General features: G+C 44.5%; 1 protein-coding gene across 4 annotated transcripts in view; it reads left to right on the top strand.

Annotated features, from left to right (window-relative positions):
* The window catches only part of STX6 (syntaxin 6), a 50837-nt gene extending 42118 nt beyond the window's left edge, over positions 1 to 8719 (top strand). For 3 of the 4 annotated variants that reach the window (XM_023203516.2, XM_023203518.3, XM_023203520.3), the window contains one exon: positions 5106 to 8719. In XM_023203516.2, coding sequence (XP_023059284.1) covers positions 5106 to 5182 — 77 coding nt within the window. In that variant the 3' untranslated portion in view covers positions 5183 to 8719. The other variant, XM_023203517.2, reaches the window with a different exon arrangement.
* Positions 8720 to 14929: the final 6210 nt, after the last annotated feature.

The following is a 14929-nucleotide window of genomic DNA, read 5'->3' as shown; positions in this document are numbered from 1 at the left end:
TTCATGCTTCATAGAGGCAGCGTAGCCACTTCAGAGGAAAACGGCTTTAAAAGAGCATCCTCAGGTTGTGCTGGCTTGTGTGGTATATGCTTCTCCTTGGTGAAAATTCCTACTTAATACAGCTGTGGAAGAGAAATGATTGGAGGGTGGTAGGGGGCGTGAGTCGAGGCTGATGGAAAGCCAAAAAGTGGAAATCTGGTTCAGTGTTGGAAATCTGGTGCTGAAAATGGCGAGATGCCTGAGGGAAGGGGGTAAACATAGGAGTGTGTGAGGTTGAGGGAGGGGTTGAGAAGGAATACTTTCTCTGTTTTCATCCTGAAAGAATTACAACTAATCATTTTAGCAAAGTGGCTTTAAATTACTGTAAGCATTTTAATCTTTTTAAAACATTAATAAACTATTTTTAGAACAGTTTTACGTTCCTAGCAAAATTGAGCAGGAAGTAGAGAGAGTTCCCATATAGCCCCCTTCCCCCACGCATAACCTCCCTGACTATTGATATCCAGCATCATGGTGTTACATTTGTTACAGTCAGCCTACACTAACACATCATTAATCATCTGCAAAGACCATTGTTTACATTGGGATTCACTCTTGGTATTGTACGTTCTATGGGTTTGAACAAATGTATAAATGACATGTATCCATCATTGTAGCATCACACAGAGCAGTTTCACTGCCCTAAAAATCCTGTGTTCCACCTGTTTATCCCTCCTTTGCCCTAATCCCCCAACTACTGATCCTTTGACTATCTCCATAGTTTTGCTTTTCCAGCATGCATATGGTTGGAATCATATATCACAGATCCTTTTCAGATTGACTTCTCTCACTTAGCAATGTGCATCTAAGTTTCCACTGTGCTTTTTCATGGCTTGATAGTTTATTTCTGTTTTAACACTGAATAATATTCGATTGTCTGAATGTACCACAATTTATCCATTTACCTACTGAAGGACATCTTGGTTGCTTCCAAGTTTTGTCAATGATGAATAAAACTGCTGTAAACCCCCATGTGCAAATTAGCCAGGTGTGGTGGCATGTGCCTATAACCCCAGCTACTTGGGAGGCTGAGGCAGGAGAATCACTTGAACCCAGGAGTCCGAGATTGCAGTGAGCCGAGATCACACCACTGCACTCCAGCCTAGGTGACAGAGGGAGACTCTGTCTAAAAAAAAAAAAAAAAAAAAAAAGAAAAGTGCAGATTTTTATATGGACATAAGTTTTTAAGTTCATTTGGATAAGTGACGCGGTATGTGATTGCTGAATGGTTATGGTAAGAGTATGTTTGGGTTTTCTAAGAAACTGCCAACCTGTCTTACAAAGTGGCTGTACCAGTTTGAATTCCCACTAGGAGTTCCTATTGCTCCACATCCTTGCTAGCATGTGGTGTTGTCACTGTTTGGGGTTTTGACCATTCTAATAGGTGTGTATTGTTTCTTGTTTTAATTTGTATTTCCCCAGTGACATCTAATATTGAACATCTTTTCATATGCTTCCCTGGCATCTTTTTCATGGTTTTTCTTTCTTTTTGTTTTTTGTTTTTTTTGAGACAGAGTCTGACTCTGTCACCTAGGCTAGAGTGCAGAGTGCAATCTCAGCTCACTGCAACTTCTGTCGTCCAGGTTCAAGTGATTCTCGTGCCTCAGCCTCCCGAGTAGCTGGGATTACAGGCCTTCACCACCACGCACAGCTAATTTTTGTATACTTAGTAGAGACAGGGTTTCACCATGTTGGCCAGGCTGTTCTTGAACTCCTAGCCTCAAGTGATCCGCCTGCCTTGGCTTCCCAAAGTGCTGAGATTACAGGTGTGAGCCACTGTGCCCAGCCCCATCTCTTTTTTGATGAGGTGTCTGTTCAGGTCTTTTGCCCATTTTTAAAATCAATGTTAGTTTTCATACTGGTGAGTTTTAAAAATTCTTTGTATAATACATTCTGGACAACAGTCCTTTATCGGATGAATCTTTTGCAAATATTCTACCCTAGTCTGTGGTTTGTCTTCTCATTCCTTTGACAGTGACTTCTACAGAGCATAAGTTTTTAATTTTAATGACATCCCGATTTCAATTATTTATTTCATGGATATATAGTGCCTTTGGTGTTGTATCTAAAAAGTCATTGCCATATCCAAGGTCATCTAGGTTTTCTCCTGTGTTTTCTTCCAGGAGTTTGATAGTTTTGCATTTTACATTTAGGTCTGTGGATACGTTTTGAATTAATTTTTGTTAAGGTGTAAAGTCTGCGTCCAGCTTTATTTTTTTGGCATGGATGTCCAGTTGTTTCTGCACCATTTGTTGAAAAGACTCTCTTTGCTCTGTTGTATTGCACTTGCTCCTTTGTGAAAGATCAGTTGACTGTATTTATGTCAGTCTATTTCTGGACTGTCTGTTCCATTGATCTGTTTGTCTATTTTCCTAATACTACATTGTCTTGATTGATGTTATGGTAAGTCTTATAGTTGTTCCACATTTTGGGAATATTCTGTGCCAGGTTTTTTTTTAGTCTTTTTTTCTTTTTTCAGGTTTCTGTTGACAAATTGTGTGAAGCTCAGAGATCTTTCCTTCTCTGTGTTTAGCCTACTAATGAGCCCATCAGGGGCATTCTTCATTTGTGTTAGTCTTTTTGATCTCTATTTTTTTTTCGTTTTAGAATTTCCGTGTCTCTGCCTACATTATCCATGTGTTCTTGCATGTTGTTTACTTTTTCCATTAAAGCCTGTAGCATATTAACCACAGTTTAAAAATTCCTCTTCTGATAATTCCAACATTCCTGCTGTATCTGACTCTGGGTCCGATGCATTTTCAGTTTCTTTGGACTGTTGCTTTTTCCTTTTAGTGTCCTTATAACTTTTTGTTGAAAAGTAGACTTGATATACTGGGTAAAAGGAACTGTGGTAAATAGACTTTTACCATAGATGGGGTGGTGAGGTCGAGGGTTGGCAATTTCTAGTCCTATGATTAGGTCTTAGCTTCTGGTGAGCCTGTGCCCCTGGCCTGTGAACTTCACCAGTGCTTCCCAGTTTTTCTACTGTTAGGTGGAATTGGATGGCTAGAGAAGACTGGAGTTGAGTATTATTTTCCTTCCCCCAGGTTAGTTAGATTCTGGTTAGTTTCTTTTGAGGTCAGACTTTTGTTTAGAACAGAGTACTCTGGAGTATTTCATAATGGTTCTTTTTCCCCTCCGCCTGCTGGAAGCATGAGAGGATTTTTCCCAATGTTTGCTGAGAACCTGGTCAAGCTTCTGGAGGTAAAACCCACAGAAGTGTGGGGATCCCCTTCGTCTGGGTCACCTTGGAGTGTTTTGTTTTGTTTTTTTTTTTTGTTTTTTTTTTTTTTTCATCTCAGACTTGTCCACCCTGAGCCTTCAGCGACTCATCAATTAAAGTTAAGCTTTTCCTACCGGGATGCTGGTTCCTATGGAGTTTGTTGCTTCGTGGGTTTCTGCTCTGATAAGTTGTGATTCTCTGTATGCACCTGTAGGTTTCTGCAGTTTACCATGTGACCTCACTTCACTGATGGATCTAAGAAGAGTTGTTGCTTTTTCAGTTTGTTCAGATTTTTACTTGTTACGACAGAATGATGACTTCTAAGCTTCTTACGTACTTGGCTGGAAATTAAAAATTTAACATTTTTTATCAGATGAGAGAATGCCAGCTGTAAAAGTTTTCTTGACCACTGAAGTAATAGTTAAACAGGTCAAAGTGTGACCTGCAGTAAGCCAGCTCTGCCTCCCCTAGACCTCTGGAACAGTCCTACCTGAGAACAGGGAGTGATGGACCTGGGGTCTGTATCCTACTCACAGAGTTAACTAAATGAGTTTCTAGTATGTCTGAGGTAGACCAAGGTGATCACCACTTAGAAGGTACTTGCTTTACTTATAATTTGGTGGCAGTTCTCTTGTCCAGTTCTAAGACTTTGATATCCATAATATTTAAAATAATTTTAAGTACATGTTTTGCCTTGTGGAGAGTTTAGCAGTTTATTTTCATAGACTGAGATCTTTTTGCAATGTGATTATCAATAGCTATAGTGTGCTAAAATCAGTGGGCTTTCAAAGACACTTTAGTGAATCAATATGTCTTTATATTTCTATTTAAATGGAACTCTTATTCCTAGTGGTTGAACTGTGTTTTCATGAATTCTGTGAATTCTGTTATCAGTCGGGCCCTTTGTGGAAGATGCCAAAACTCATCAGTGGAAAGACTGCTCATTTTTTCTGCGTGTCTCCAAATTAAGGTAGCATCCTGATGTTGACAGCATCCACTATGCCCTAGGTTTGGGCACTGCACAGTGTGTGTATGTTTAATTCTCACAACAGCCCTGCGGGGCAGCTGTTGTAGAGTTGGGACCACAGGATTGTGAGCTGCAGCAGGGCTCCCCCAGGACCTGTCTGGGCCCTTCTGTCTCACAGGGCCTCCCTGCTCTCAGCCATTTGGATGGACTCTAGCCACTTTGTTTCCTGTGCCTGCTGTTCCAAATTGTTGGTAGGGCAGAAAGTTTCAGAAAAAACATTCCACTTTCATTTACAGAGGAACTGTATACGGTATTTTAACACAGTTACTAGTTAAGTAATCTTACTTGACTAGGTGTGGTGTGAAATTAATCATGCTGTCTCACTGGAGCTTGCTTTTTCAGCTATTTGTTTCCTGAAGGGACCAGCAGTAACTTTCATCTCCTTTCCCTCCTCCCGTTGTGCTCATTGAGAAAAGAATGTGATTATTGTTTAATTAAATGACTTGACTTTTATAGGATATTAAAGCAGGCAGGCTTTGATCTGTAACACCAGTGCCAACACCTTTTTTGAGGATATGCTAACCACCAGCAGAAAGCTAAGATCCGCAGATTGTAATGAAAGACTTGAGACACAAAGCATGTAATTATGACGAGACATTTTCAGGGGACTGGCAAAACTGTGACTGCATGCGAAGTGCAGGCCAAGAACAGAGCAGCATTAGAGTATCAGGCACCTAGGCAGGTGTAAGATCATGGCCCCGTCATTTGCACGTTCTGCCCCTTTTCTGCTTCAAAGTGTGCCATAAATTCCATGTAACTGTTTCTTGGGGAACGTGGAGTCCCTGTGAGAGCTAATCCCCATGTCCTGCCTTCCAGATCGGCGCCAGTGGTGTGCCATAGCCATCCTCTTTGCAGTCCTGTTGGTTGTACTGATCCTCTTCTTAGTGCTGTGACGGTGGGGCCTCTGGGTGCGAGTTCCTCCTGCATATGAACCGAGGGGAGGAGGAGAAGCTGAGCACGTGTGACATTGCCGTCTACTCACATTCCTATCCTGGAAACATACTGCTGCACTGACTTTTCTCCGTGTGACCCCACAATTGACACGGCTTCTCCATCCCAGCGCTGGAAGGGCCAGTGGGAAGAGGAAATAGATGTCTACACTCCTGGCTGCAGCTGGACAACAGAAGCCCCATGCCAACTGGCCCGTTCTGAGGAGAACTAGCTGCTGCCTTGCTTTCCGGGACCTCGTTCGCTGAGGAGGGACTCACAGACTTCACTGGTGTTTTGCTGTTGCTCATTCCATGCATCTTTGGCAGCTCTTTTCTTCTGCTCAGACCCTTCCCCGTGCTCAGTGCGCCGCTGTCCCATCAAAAGAAACCTGTCAGGAATGCAAGCTTCTGGGTATGTTTCGTTTCCCATTGCTGTAGCATTTCTTAGCCCCTGAGAACTGATGATTACTGAGGACAGAAGGCTCAGAAACAGTTTGTGACAGAAAATGCAGTGTTTCATTTTTCAGGGATAAATGCTAAGATAAAATTGATTTTCCAGGTCATTTTTTTTTTGTGGTAAGAATAACTAATGGAAAATAATGAAACACACTGGGGCTTGGGGATGCTGACAACTTGTGGCTTTAACTGATAGGAGCAATTAAAAAGAGCAAGAGGGCTCTGCATTGGCATAGCTTAGGGAAGGGTTGATGATGTCGCCAGAGGTCAGCTCCTGATCCCTGCCGACTTGATGTTGCTGTACCAGGGCTTCCTCCCCAGAGGTGCAGCTTGCATTTTGAGGGTAATTCCTACATATGTTGTTGCTAAACAGCTCAGTAACACACTTGAATAGATTTAGATACCAGATTGTCCTCATTACAGTTCTTTCACTCCTAGGGCACTCTGCGTTGGGGGTGGGGGTTGGGGTTGGGGGTGGTTAGTACAGTTATTACATTTATTCAGAAACGTAATGACATAAAAGGTTAGCTCTGGGCCAGACTTCTCTTACCCTGTGGGTAATGGCAAGGATGTGTAGGTGAACTTGGTTCTTTTTTTTCCCCTAAGATGACAACTTGATTTTATCATCTGCAGTCAAATAACTGAGCCAATCCAAATTTAAATGATAGATGTTTTAATTGAGTTTAAGTAGCTGAAACTGCTGAGACACTAAACTTTAAGCTTCTGATGACTTTTTAAATGCCTCAAATGTGCACATGTATATAGGATATTTTTATAACGTCCCTGATGAATTATCTGATATTAAAGTAGTATTTGGACCCAGAGCCAGAACTCGGTGGTGGAGGCTGCTGGTCTCTCCTCACCACCTTCTTTTGCACTTGGAAAGAACAGCAACATCTGGATAGAGTTCTAGCTTTGACTTCTCATTTCCTCGTCTTTTTGGGTGCATTCCTCAGCACACTTTTTTTTTTTTTTTAACCTTTTTGTTTTGTTTGTATTTCATGTGGTTTTGTTTGGGGGTTTTGGTTTTTTCACCCTTTTTTGTGATTTGCAATGATGTGCTTGCCCAGCTAACTTTTGAATTGCACTTTTTAATAAATATTCGTAACAATTTTTGAAGAAGGATATTTTATCTCATTTGAGATCATGGTAGGTTAAGAAAATATGCCTGTTGATGAAAGCTTAAAAGCAAATTTGTGAAACTAAAAGGGTGATTGACATCCATGTTTACACTCCGCTCTAATGTTTGATATATAAATAAGTTATTTTCAAATTAGGAAAAAAAAGTATTACAAAGGGCTTCAGATGTGTAGAGTACTAGGTTATTTATGTTTTACAAAGTTTGAATCGTCTATAAACTAAGAAAGGGGATGATCCTTAGATTTGCATTAAAATACAGAAATCTTTTAAAGTGAATGTGGACACTAAGTACTGTAATCCACACAACACATTGTAAGAAGCAAACCAGCATCTTAAAGAATTCTAAAATTACCTTATTTAAAAGCCATGCTATTGTTCTGCTATTACCAGATTTATTGTGCCACACAAAAGGATCATGTGTGTCAGCAGGGGCCGTTTGGAACAAACCTAGTCATTAATGAGTAAGATACTCCTGTTAGTTCAGGGACCAAGTTTTATGACCCAGAGGCTTAATGATGTTTGGATATATTTCAAATCGACATGCTTACATCACTGATTTAAGGTTTTTTCTAAATAGTGGCCATTGTAGACCTGACTCAGGCTGTAGCTAAATAGATAACAATTTAGAAAGTTACCTGAAAACACAGGGCATTCTCCCCGTAGGGCCACCACGCCCTTCTGCCCCTGGCTGACTTGATCCTGGGTCTGATCCTGTTGCACCCTGACTGGGCAGCCCCTACAGAACCAGTGTTAATTTGAAGGGCCTCCACTCAGGCTCCAAATGTGGCAGCCAAAGAGAACAAGCCGGGGAACCTACATTTATTTTTCAGGACAAATATTTCCTCCTCAGTGATGCTGATGTTCAGGGCTTTAGAGGGAACCCAGGTGATCTCTTCACCCTGTGTCCTAGAATGGGAGAGTAAGTAGACAGCGGTGATAACCCCACACTACTTACAAGCGCATCCTTAGAGCACTTGGGGCTTTCTTTCCCCTTTCGCCTTCTGTACCTAGTACCATATTCCAGTTTTAAAGAACTGGTAGAATGTGATGGATAACAGAGAAACAGCTCAATTTATGTTTATTGGAAGAACATTTTACTTAAATGATTTGAGGGGTGGGAGGGAACGAACTATTGAGTTTGCCAGAGTGAAAATCCATCTGAAAAACTAAACTACCTTTAGTTTTTAGTCCTAATTTTTGGTGTTGTCTCTGCGGACGGTGAAGAATCACAATGCTCTGTGTGCCCTGGACTGTGTGGCAAATGCAGGTTACAGCGTGTGTGTTACATGAGGATCTTCCACAATTTCAGAATACACGCCAGAGCTGTAGGGGAAACTTGGTAACTTGCCCATTATTCTCTGCTTTTAGCCAGAGTTAAACAGACTGATGGGTCTGGTAGCCAACAACTTGGCAACTTCCACTCCTTCTCACCTCGTGAGATTAAGGGCTGTGAAAAGAAATCTAGTCTAACTCCAACAGAAATCTGTCTCTGTTAAGTGTTTTACCTTCTGTAAGTAGAGATGGTAGAGCCAAGATTTTTCTTTTGGTAATTTCCCTGTCTATAAAGTGAGACCAGAGGGATATCTGTTCCCTGTTACCTTTTTGGAGAATTCATAACATTTGAAGATCAAAAAATTGAATGATAAATATGAATGGTTTTTCAATTCTGTGGGCTTTGTACCGTTTGGCTTCACCTTGTACTGCAAGATGAATTTGTAAACAAAACAAAATTGGACTGTCTGGAAAGCTAAAGTTCTAAAATATGGAATGTACTGCCTCTAATTTTTCTTTGTCTTCCTCTCATTGGCATTTTTTTCTCGCCCAGGTTTCTTAAGAATAATGTTTTTTAAAGGAGGCTTTTTGCCCATCAAGAATAAAAAGAAATAAAACCAAAGGGTTACCGGACTTAAGCCCCCGCAGTCACTGTGCGCCATCCCTGAGCAAAGTCCGCCTCTGAGGACAGTGCCCCTGCCCCAGTGACAGGCCTTGCTCTTCCCGGGGCCTTTGCTTCTGGCTAAGGGGACGTTTCATTACTGGCTGGCCTGAATAGGGGGTGGTCTTTCTTTCTTTCTCTCCTTTTTTTTTTTTTTTTTTTGATTAAAAAAATAAAACCAAACCAGAATTTATTGAAAGCAGGTACCTTCCAGTAGCTCCGATTAGGGTAACTCAGCTTCGAGATACTGTTACTTAGGACAACAGTATGTACAAAAGTCTCCGGAAGAGGAAAACAAAACAACCTGAAAACAATTCAACTTGAAAAGGATTGAATCACTAGAATGATCATATTGCAGAATAACACAAAATGCAACAAAGAGCCACCCAAGCCTGAGGGTAAGAACTCTACTTGCCAGATTCTTGGATCGCAGCCCATGACTTTTTGGGGCACAGAGGCTGGCTTCAGCATGAGGATCTCACCATTAACTGCATGTGACACATCCACGCGTTGGGCAGACGCTAAACACACAGAACGAGGCCACCAGGCAGGGTACCCGTGAACCCATGAGAGCGGTGCTCTCTGCAGAGTCTGTAGACCTGGCAGGGGACCATGGATAGCTTAGAGGTACTTACTCTGCAGCTGGTCACATAAGACTCTAGACTGGTCTAAGCCCTACAGTTCCCTTATCCAAATGCCCACTAACCAGTGAGAGAGAGGAGCAAGACTTGGAAGCTGCCTCCAAACCAATTTTTGGTCTACAGTAAACAAGGATAAACATAAAACACCATTCCACAGGCCAGGGCAAAGAAGGTAAGAGATCCCAAAGCCCCATTTAGTAACCCCCACTGAAGGAGGGGGATGGGTGTGAGTGGTGAGATATCCTGTTCTGTGGGCACCCCTGTGACCTGTCCTGCTGTACCATCCAGGCCTTGATTCGTACGGTTCCCCCTACTTCCTAGATGTGCACTCTCATCGCCCAGGGCTCTCACCTTTCTGAGCCTGATCGTCCTGGACTCCTGCATACACAGAGTAGAAATGCCAGATCCTGAGGGTTCTCTGAGGAGGGTGAGGTGGCAGTGTTTTTGAGAACATGGGGTCCTTCCATGCCATGTCAGTTGCAGGTGGGGCAGGCCAAAGAGGATGCTGAGTTACAGGAGGCAGAGAGCAGTCAGTCAAAGAGCAGGGAGGAGAATACAGCTGGGAAAATGACGAGAAGTTTCCGTTGCATGGACTCGGCAGGGGATTTCTGGGGTCACGTCGGTTATGAGGCATGAACAGCAAAGCTTTAAAACTGATGTGAGAACAGTGTGTCTCCCCTTTTCCAAATTCCCCAGAGGAACCTACTCCCTGCTCTAGAACTTCACATCAAAGAAACAATGCACCTGATGGGAAGAAGTCTTTTCAGGACCCCAGAAGTGCCCATTGGTGGCCCATCAGAACAAGTCTGGCTGCTTCTCGTTTTTGGGTCCACAGATTTGGGCAAGATGGCTAGAGGGCTGGAGGTTTCCCAAGGCCTCTAGATGCAGTTGTGCAAAATCAATCCTCCACACATCACTGGCCAGTGGTAGTAGTATGCTCGTTCCACCACCCACTGGCAGTGAGGAAGATCTTTTTGCTGTCAGAGAGGGCTGCCGTTCACTAACATGCCGTAAGTCTGCTCCCTGGCTGCTGGAGTGCACAGGCGAGGGGGTCTTGAAGACCCTCGTGTCAAACATGAGTGTCAGGCCTGCAGTTGGTTTCACCATAGATAGCCCTTGTTGCCCTACAGCTGGGGTAACTGTTACTGTGTGTCTTGACCTTTTGCTCTTCCCCTTCCTTGTCTGAACTGAGTTCACTTCTTGGGTAAAGGATGACCTTTATGTTTATTTTTTTCTTCCACTATCCTGTCGCTCATGTGTACAGGAGTCCCACCTTATCTGTGGTTTCACTTTCTGAGGTTTCAGTTATCAGAATGGGTTGCATCAGAAAGCACGAGCCTATAGAAAGACTTCAGCAAGGGAGTCTCTATATATATAAGGGAAGAAACAGTTTATCATCTAGTCAGTACAATCTGCAGTTTCAAGCATCCACTGTGGGTCTTGGAATGTATCCCTGCAAAAAGGCACTAGGGCAGGGGCCACTTCTGTATACTTCAAAATATGTACCGATGAAAACATACAGTGTTATCTGTCAATCTGAAAACAAAATCACCATGACTTCTGGGCACTGTAGTCCTACCTGTGGACTGGCTGCCTGACTGTGGAGCGTCCTCGTATTGGACATTAAGATACTGTCCTAAGATGGCGACTTCTTATTTGGCAGCCTGTGGCAGCTGAGTTTGAATTTGATGGCGGCCGTCGCGTGTTAGGTTAGCCGTAGAGCTGCTCCCTCTCAGCCAGAGCAGCAAGCACAGTTTCACTTGACCCATTTTACACCTGTTGTCTCCACCCAAGCACCATGGCTCCACCCAGGAAGGGTGGCCGTCAGGTGGCCAAGACCAACTTGTTACAGAGCCAGAAGCTGACCTCCTTTCTTAAGGATTTCAATCGTGAAGTGCAAATACTATGGAAGCCAATTCAGTCAGGCAGGACCTCTCCCAGAAGATTGATAAGCTGCATGACCAGGCCACTCAGCGGCTTCCTGAGGCACAGTGTGACATGAACTGGTAATGCACAGACTGTGCATTCGTAGCTGTTTCGTGAGTAATATGCACAGTGCGTGTCTTGGGTATTTTAAAGTACATGAGAGGGTTATTTCAGCAGCTGATGGGATGCCAAATGTTTGACTTTTTATTATTCCAGCCCTTCAGATTTCCCCAGAATTGTCACCTTCTAGAGCGTTTGTCTTCCCAGTGCGTTCCAGAAATTCTCTATACCACCGCCGTGTTGCTCAGAAAACAACAGAGCTTTCAGTCAGTTCAGGTAACCTTAGAATCTGGGCTGATGCCTCAGAAAGGAAGAAAGGCCGGGACGGCTTTGGCTTGGGTGGCAGTCTCATTTCTCCCTTGGTTTCACTTCCTTTTCCATTCTGGTGGTTTCCCATTTTACCCCGTAGCCTCCTCTCAGAGGCTGTCCCCCCCCCCCCCCCACCAGCTCCATTCTTCCCACTCTCTGGCCCATTTGTGTCCTCAGAGGTCTGGCTGCTGCCACTGCACCTGCCTCAGACCCAGTGTCACCTCACCAGGGCTTCAGCCAGCCTGGCCTTCCAGCTGCCACCCAGCAGCTCAGCTCAGCTCAGCAGAACCTTCTGGCTTGACCTACACTCCCAACTCCCACCCAGGGGCAAATGCAGAAGACTCTGCTGGTGCAGCCAACACGGAGTGGGGGCAAGGGGAAGAGGAAAAGCAGCAGCTTCCTGTGCTTCGCAGCTCAGAGCATTGGTAAGAGTGGGTGGAATTTGGCATTCTGCTTCTACCATTTTGAGTGAATTGGCCTATTCTTTATATCGTCACCCCTCCCTTCCAAATCATTCATTCTGGTGTGCAGCCCATTTCTGTCTGTTTTCTAATGATATGACCAGAGCTGCCATGTAAGCTTGTGCCCTGCACAAGGATAGATACCCCACTGGGGAACAAACGGGACCAAAATCCACTCTGTGTTCTGCTGGCCAAGCCGGGTGACCTGGCCTGGGCTGCGTCCTCCCAGAAGAAGGATTCATTTTTCCAGTTTGCACACATGTGCTATTTGTGGGTTAGCTGAGGCCCTGCTCACATCTTCAGTTGGTTCACAAACCAGAAACAGAACAAATGGCCAGAGATTAGTGTTGTAATCAAACTAGATTTATAACCAAGGCACGCTGAGTGGCATTATGGGTTTTATCCTGCTGCATGGCAAGGCGTTCATGCATGGGCTGTGCTCAGTGTCCTTTTTACTCAGCCATGCCAGCCATGGGGAAGCAGAAGGGGAGCTTGTTGGAGAAGGCGGCCTCAGTTGAGAGCCTTGGTGTATTCCCCTGAAGCCACAGTTTGGGGCTTCTCCCTCAGCAGGGGTCCCCACAGTCTGAGTGTTTTTCAGAAATCTTGGGTCCAAGGGATCCCTTTTTTTTTTTTTTTTTTTGAGGTAGAGTCTCACTCTGTCACCCGGGCCAAAGTGCAATGGTGTAATCTCGGCTCACTGCAACCTCCGACTCCCGGGCTCAAGTAATACCCGTGCTTCAGCCTCCTCCCTAGTAGCTGGGACTGCAGGTCCGCGCCACCAAGCCGGGCTAATTTTTGTATTTTTAGTAGAGACGAGGTTTTACCTTGTTGGCCAGGTTGGTCTCGAACTCCTAACCTCAAGTGATCCACCCGCCTTAGCCTCCCCAAGTGCTGGGATTACAGGTGTGAGCCACTTATGCCCAGCTGGTGGGACTCCAAATCTTCTATCCGGACCCCGGGGTCTGAACTCATATTTAACTACTGAAAGGCATCAGGATCTCCCCTCTGGTTGAACTTGACCTTCTTACTGAGAATCAGCCAGGCAGGCATCAGATGCCTCAGGCTCCAGAGGAGAAGCTGGTGGGCAAATAGATCAGGAGCAACTGCTTTCACCATCAGGGATGAAAGTTGAAGGCCAAGAATACTTCCTTGTCCTGTGGTGCAGGGGTTGGGATGGAGGGGCGGGTCTTATAAATGGAAGAGAACTAAGTGTTGGGATTTAAAGGCAGGACATTTGCCCCCTGCCCCTAAATGCCCCCAAACCCTCCAAAATTCCACAGATCCCCTTGGCTTAACTCCTCTCACAGAGGTAAGCTAAGGTAGTCAGTCTCACTGTAGCTGCGGTGAATTCATTTAATGATCTTGGTTTCCTAACGGCTAGATAATCCAGTGGAGCCAAAAAGTTTTGGTGGATTGAGGGAACCTACAGAGGTTGGGTAGAGATGTATTAGGAGTTGAATTGTTTCCTCCGCCAAAAATTCATGAAGTTGTAACCCCCAGTACCTCAGAATGTGGCCTACTTTGGAAATAGGGTTGTTGCAGATGTAATTTGGGAAGGTGAGGTCATCCTGCAGTAGTAGGGTGGGCCCCTAATCCAGTATGACTGATGGCCTCATGAAAAGGGAACAGAGCCCTACAGTTTACACAGTGCTTTTATGCACATTTTTCTTATCCATTTCTGTAGGGTAGGCTTTATCATACCTGTTGATTTAACTCAAGTTTATTGCTGTTTTGGCCTACCATCTGTTAGCTTCACTTTTTCTAACTACAGGAACCCCTTCTGCCAAACACAGCATATTTTGGAAAATGACCCTACCCCATTCCAACATGTGCTTGTGTTGAGAGGCACCAATCTTAATCCTCCTGCCCAGCCCTAGCCTAAAACTGTGTGTGTGTGCTGGTTGGGTTCTCCCTGTGAGTCCCCAGCTAACCTCATCTCTGCCCTTCCGTGCCCCAGGAGGCTATATGCATCAGACTGCACTTCCAGAGCCCCTGGCCTCTGGTTGGGTTCGGCCATTGCAATGAGCATCCTCAAAAAAGACACAGAGAGCTGGAGGAGAGAGAGGTTGGGGCTTCATTCCCCAACCCATCTCACTACAGTCCCACCGGGGGCCACGGTCACAGCTCTCACAAGGAGCATCCTCTGCCTGGGGAGCAGCTTTTGCTGAACTATGATAACAATATTCTCTTTTACCCTTCACGTCTGGTGGAGGTAACGTTTCCCTCCGTCACACGTCTCTGGACACTTCACCTTCCCATACTGGTTTCCTCAGTCCTGATTATCCCCTTACAGATGCTGTCTTTGTTGAAATCATTTAAACCATATTGAGTGTACCATTTAGTTCTTGCCAGGACTGTTAGCTATGGCTTGTCTTAGAGGCTTGTCCTGAGGGTCTTGGTGATTAGGCCCAGAGGTGCCACATGATCTAACGCACGTCAGAGTCCTCCTGTGACTTCCTTTTTCTTTTAGTAACCAGAGCTGGGAGAGAGATGCCCATTCTTATAGAGTGGTGGTGTGATGGAGGATATGAGCTTTATGCTAGCAGCCACGTCCCTATCTCATGGATAAAATCATTCACATCTTGCTTTTGATCTCTCAGGTCCCCACACTGCCCTGATTCCCACCTTTAAAATAGCATCCCACTTTGTGCTTGAGCCGGTTTACATAGGTTTCTGTTACCTGCAACCATTAAGAGAGAGTTTTTCAGCTAGGGAATGGGAGAGTCAAAGCTCAGACTCCAGTCATCTGCCTCCAAAGCCTGTACTTTTAGCAGATGCTCCATAT

Source organism: Piliocolobus tephrosceles, chromosome 1, assembly GCF_002776525.5.
Source record: "Piliocolobus tephrosceles isolate RC106 chromosome 1, ASM277652v3, whole genome shotgun sequence".
Lineage (NCBI taxonomy): Eukaryota > Metazoa > Chordata > Mammalia > Primates > Cercopithecidae > Piliocolobus > Piliocolobus tephrosceles.
Note: the sequence above shows the minus strand (reverse complement) of the source record. Positions and strands in the feature narration are given on the sequence as shown.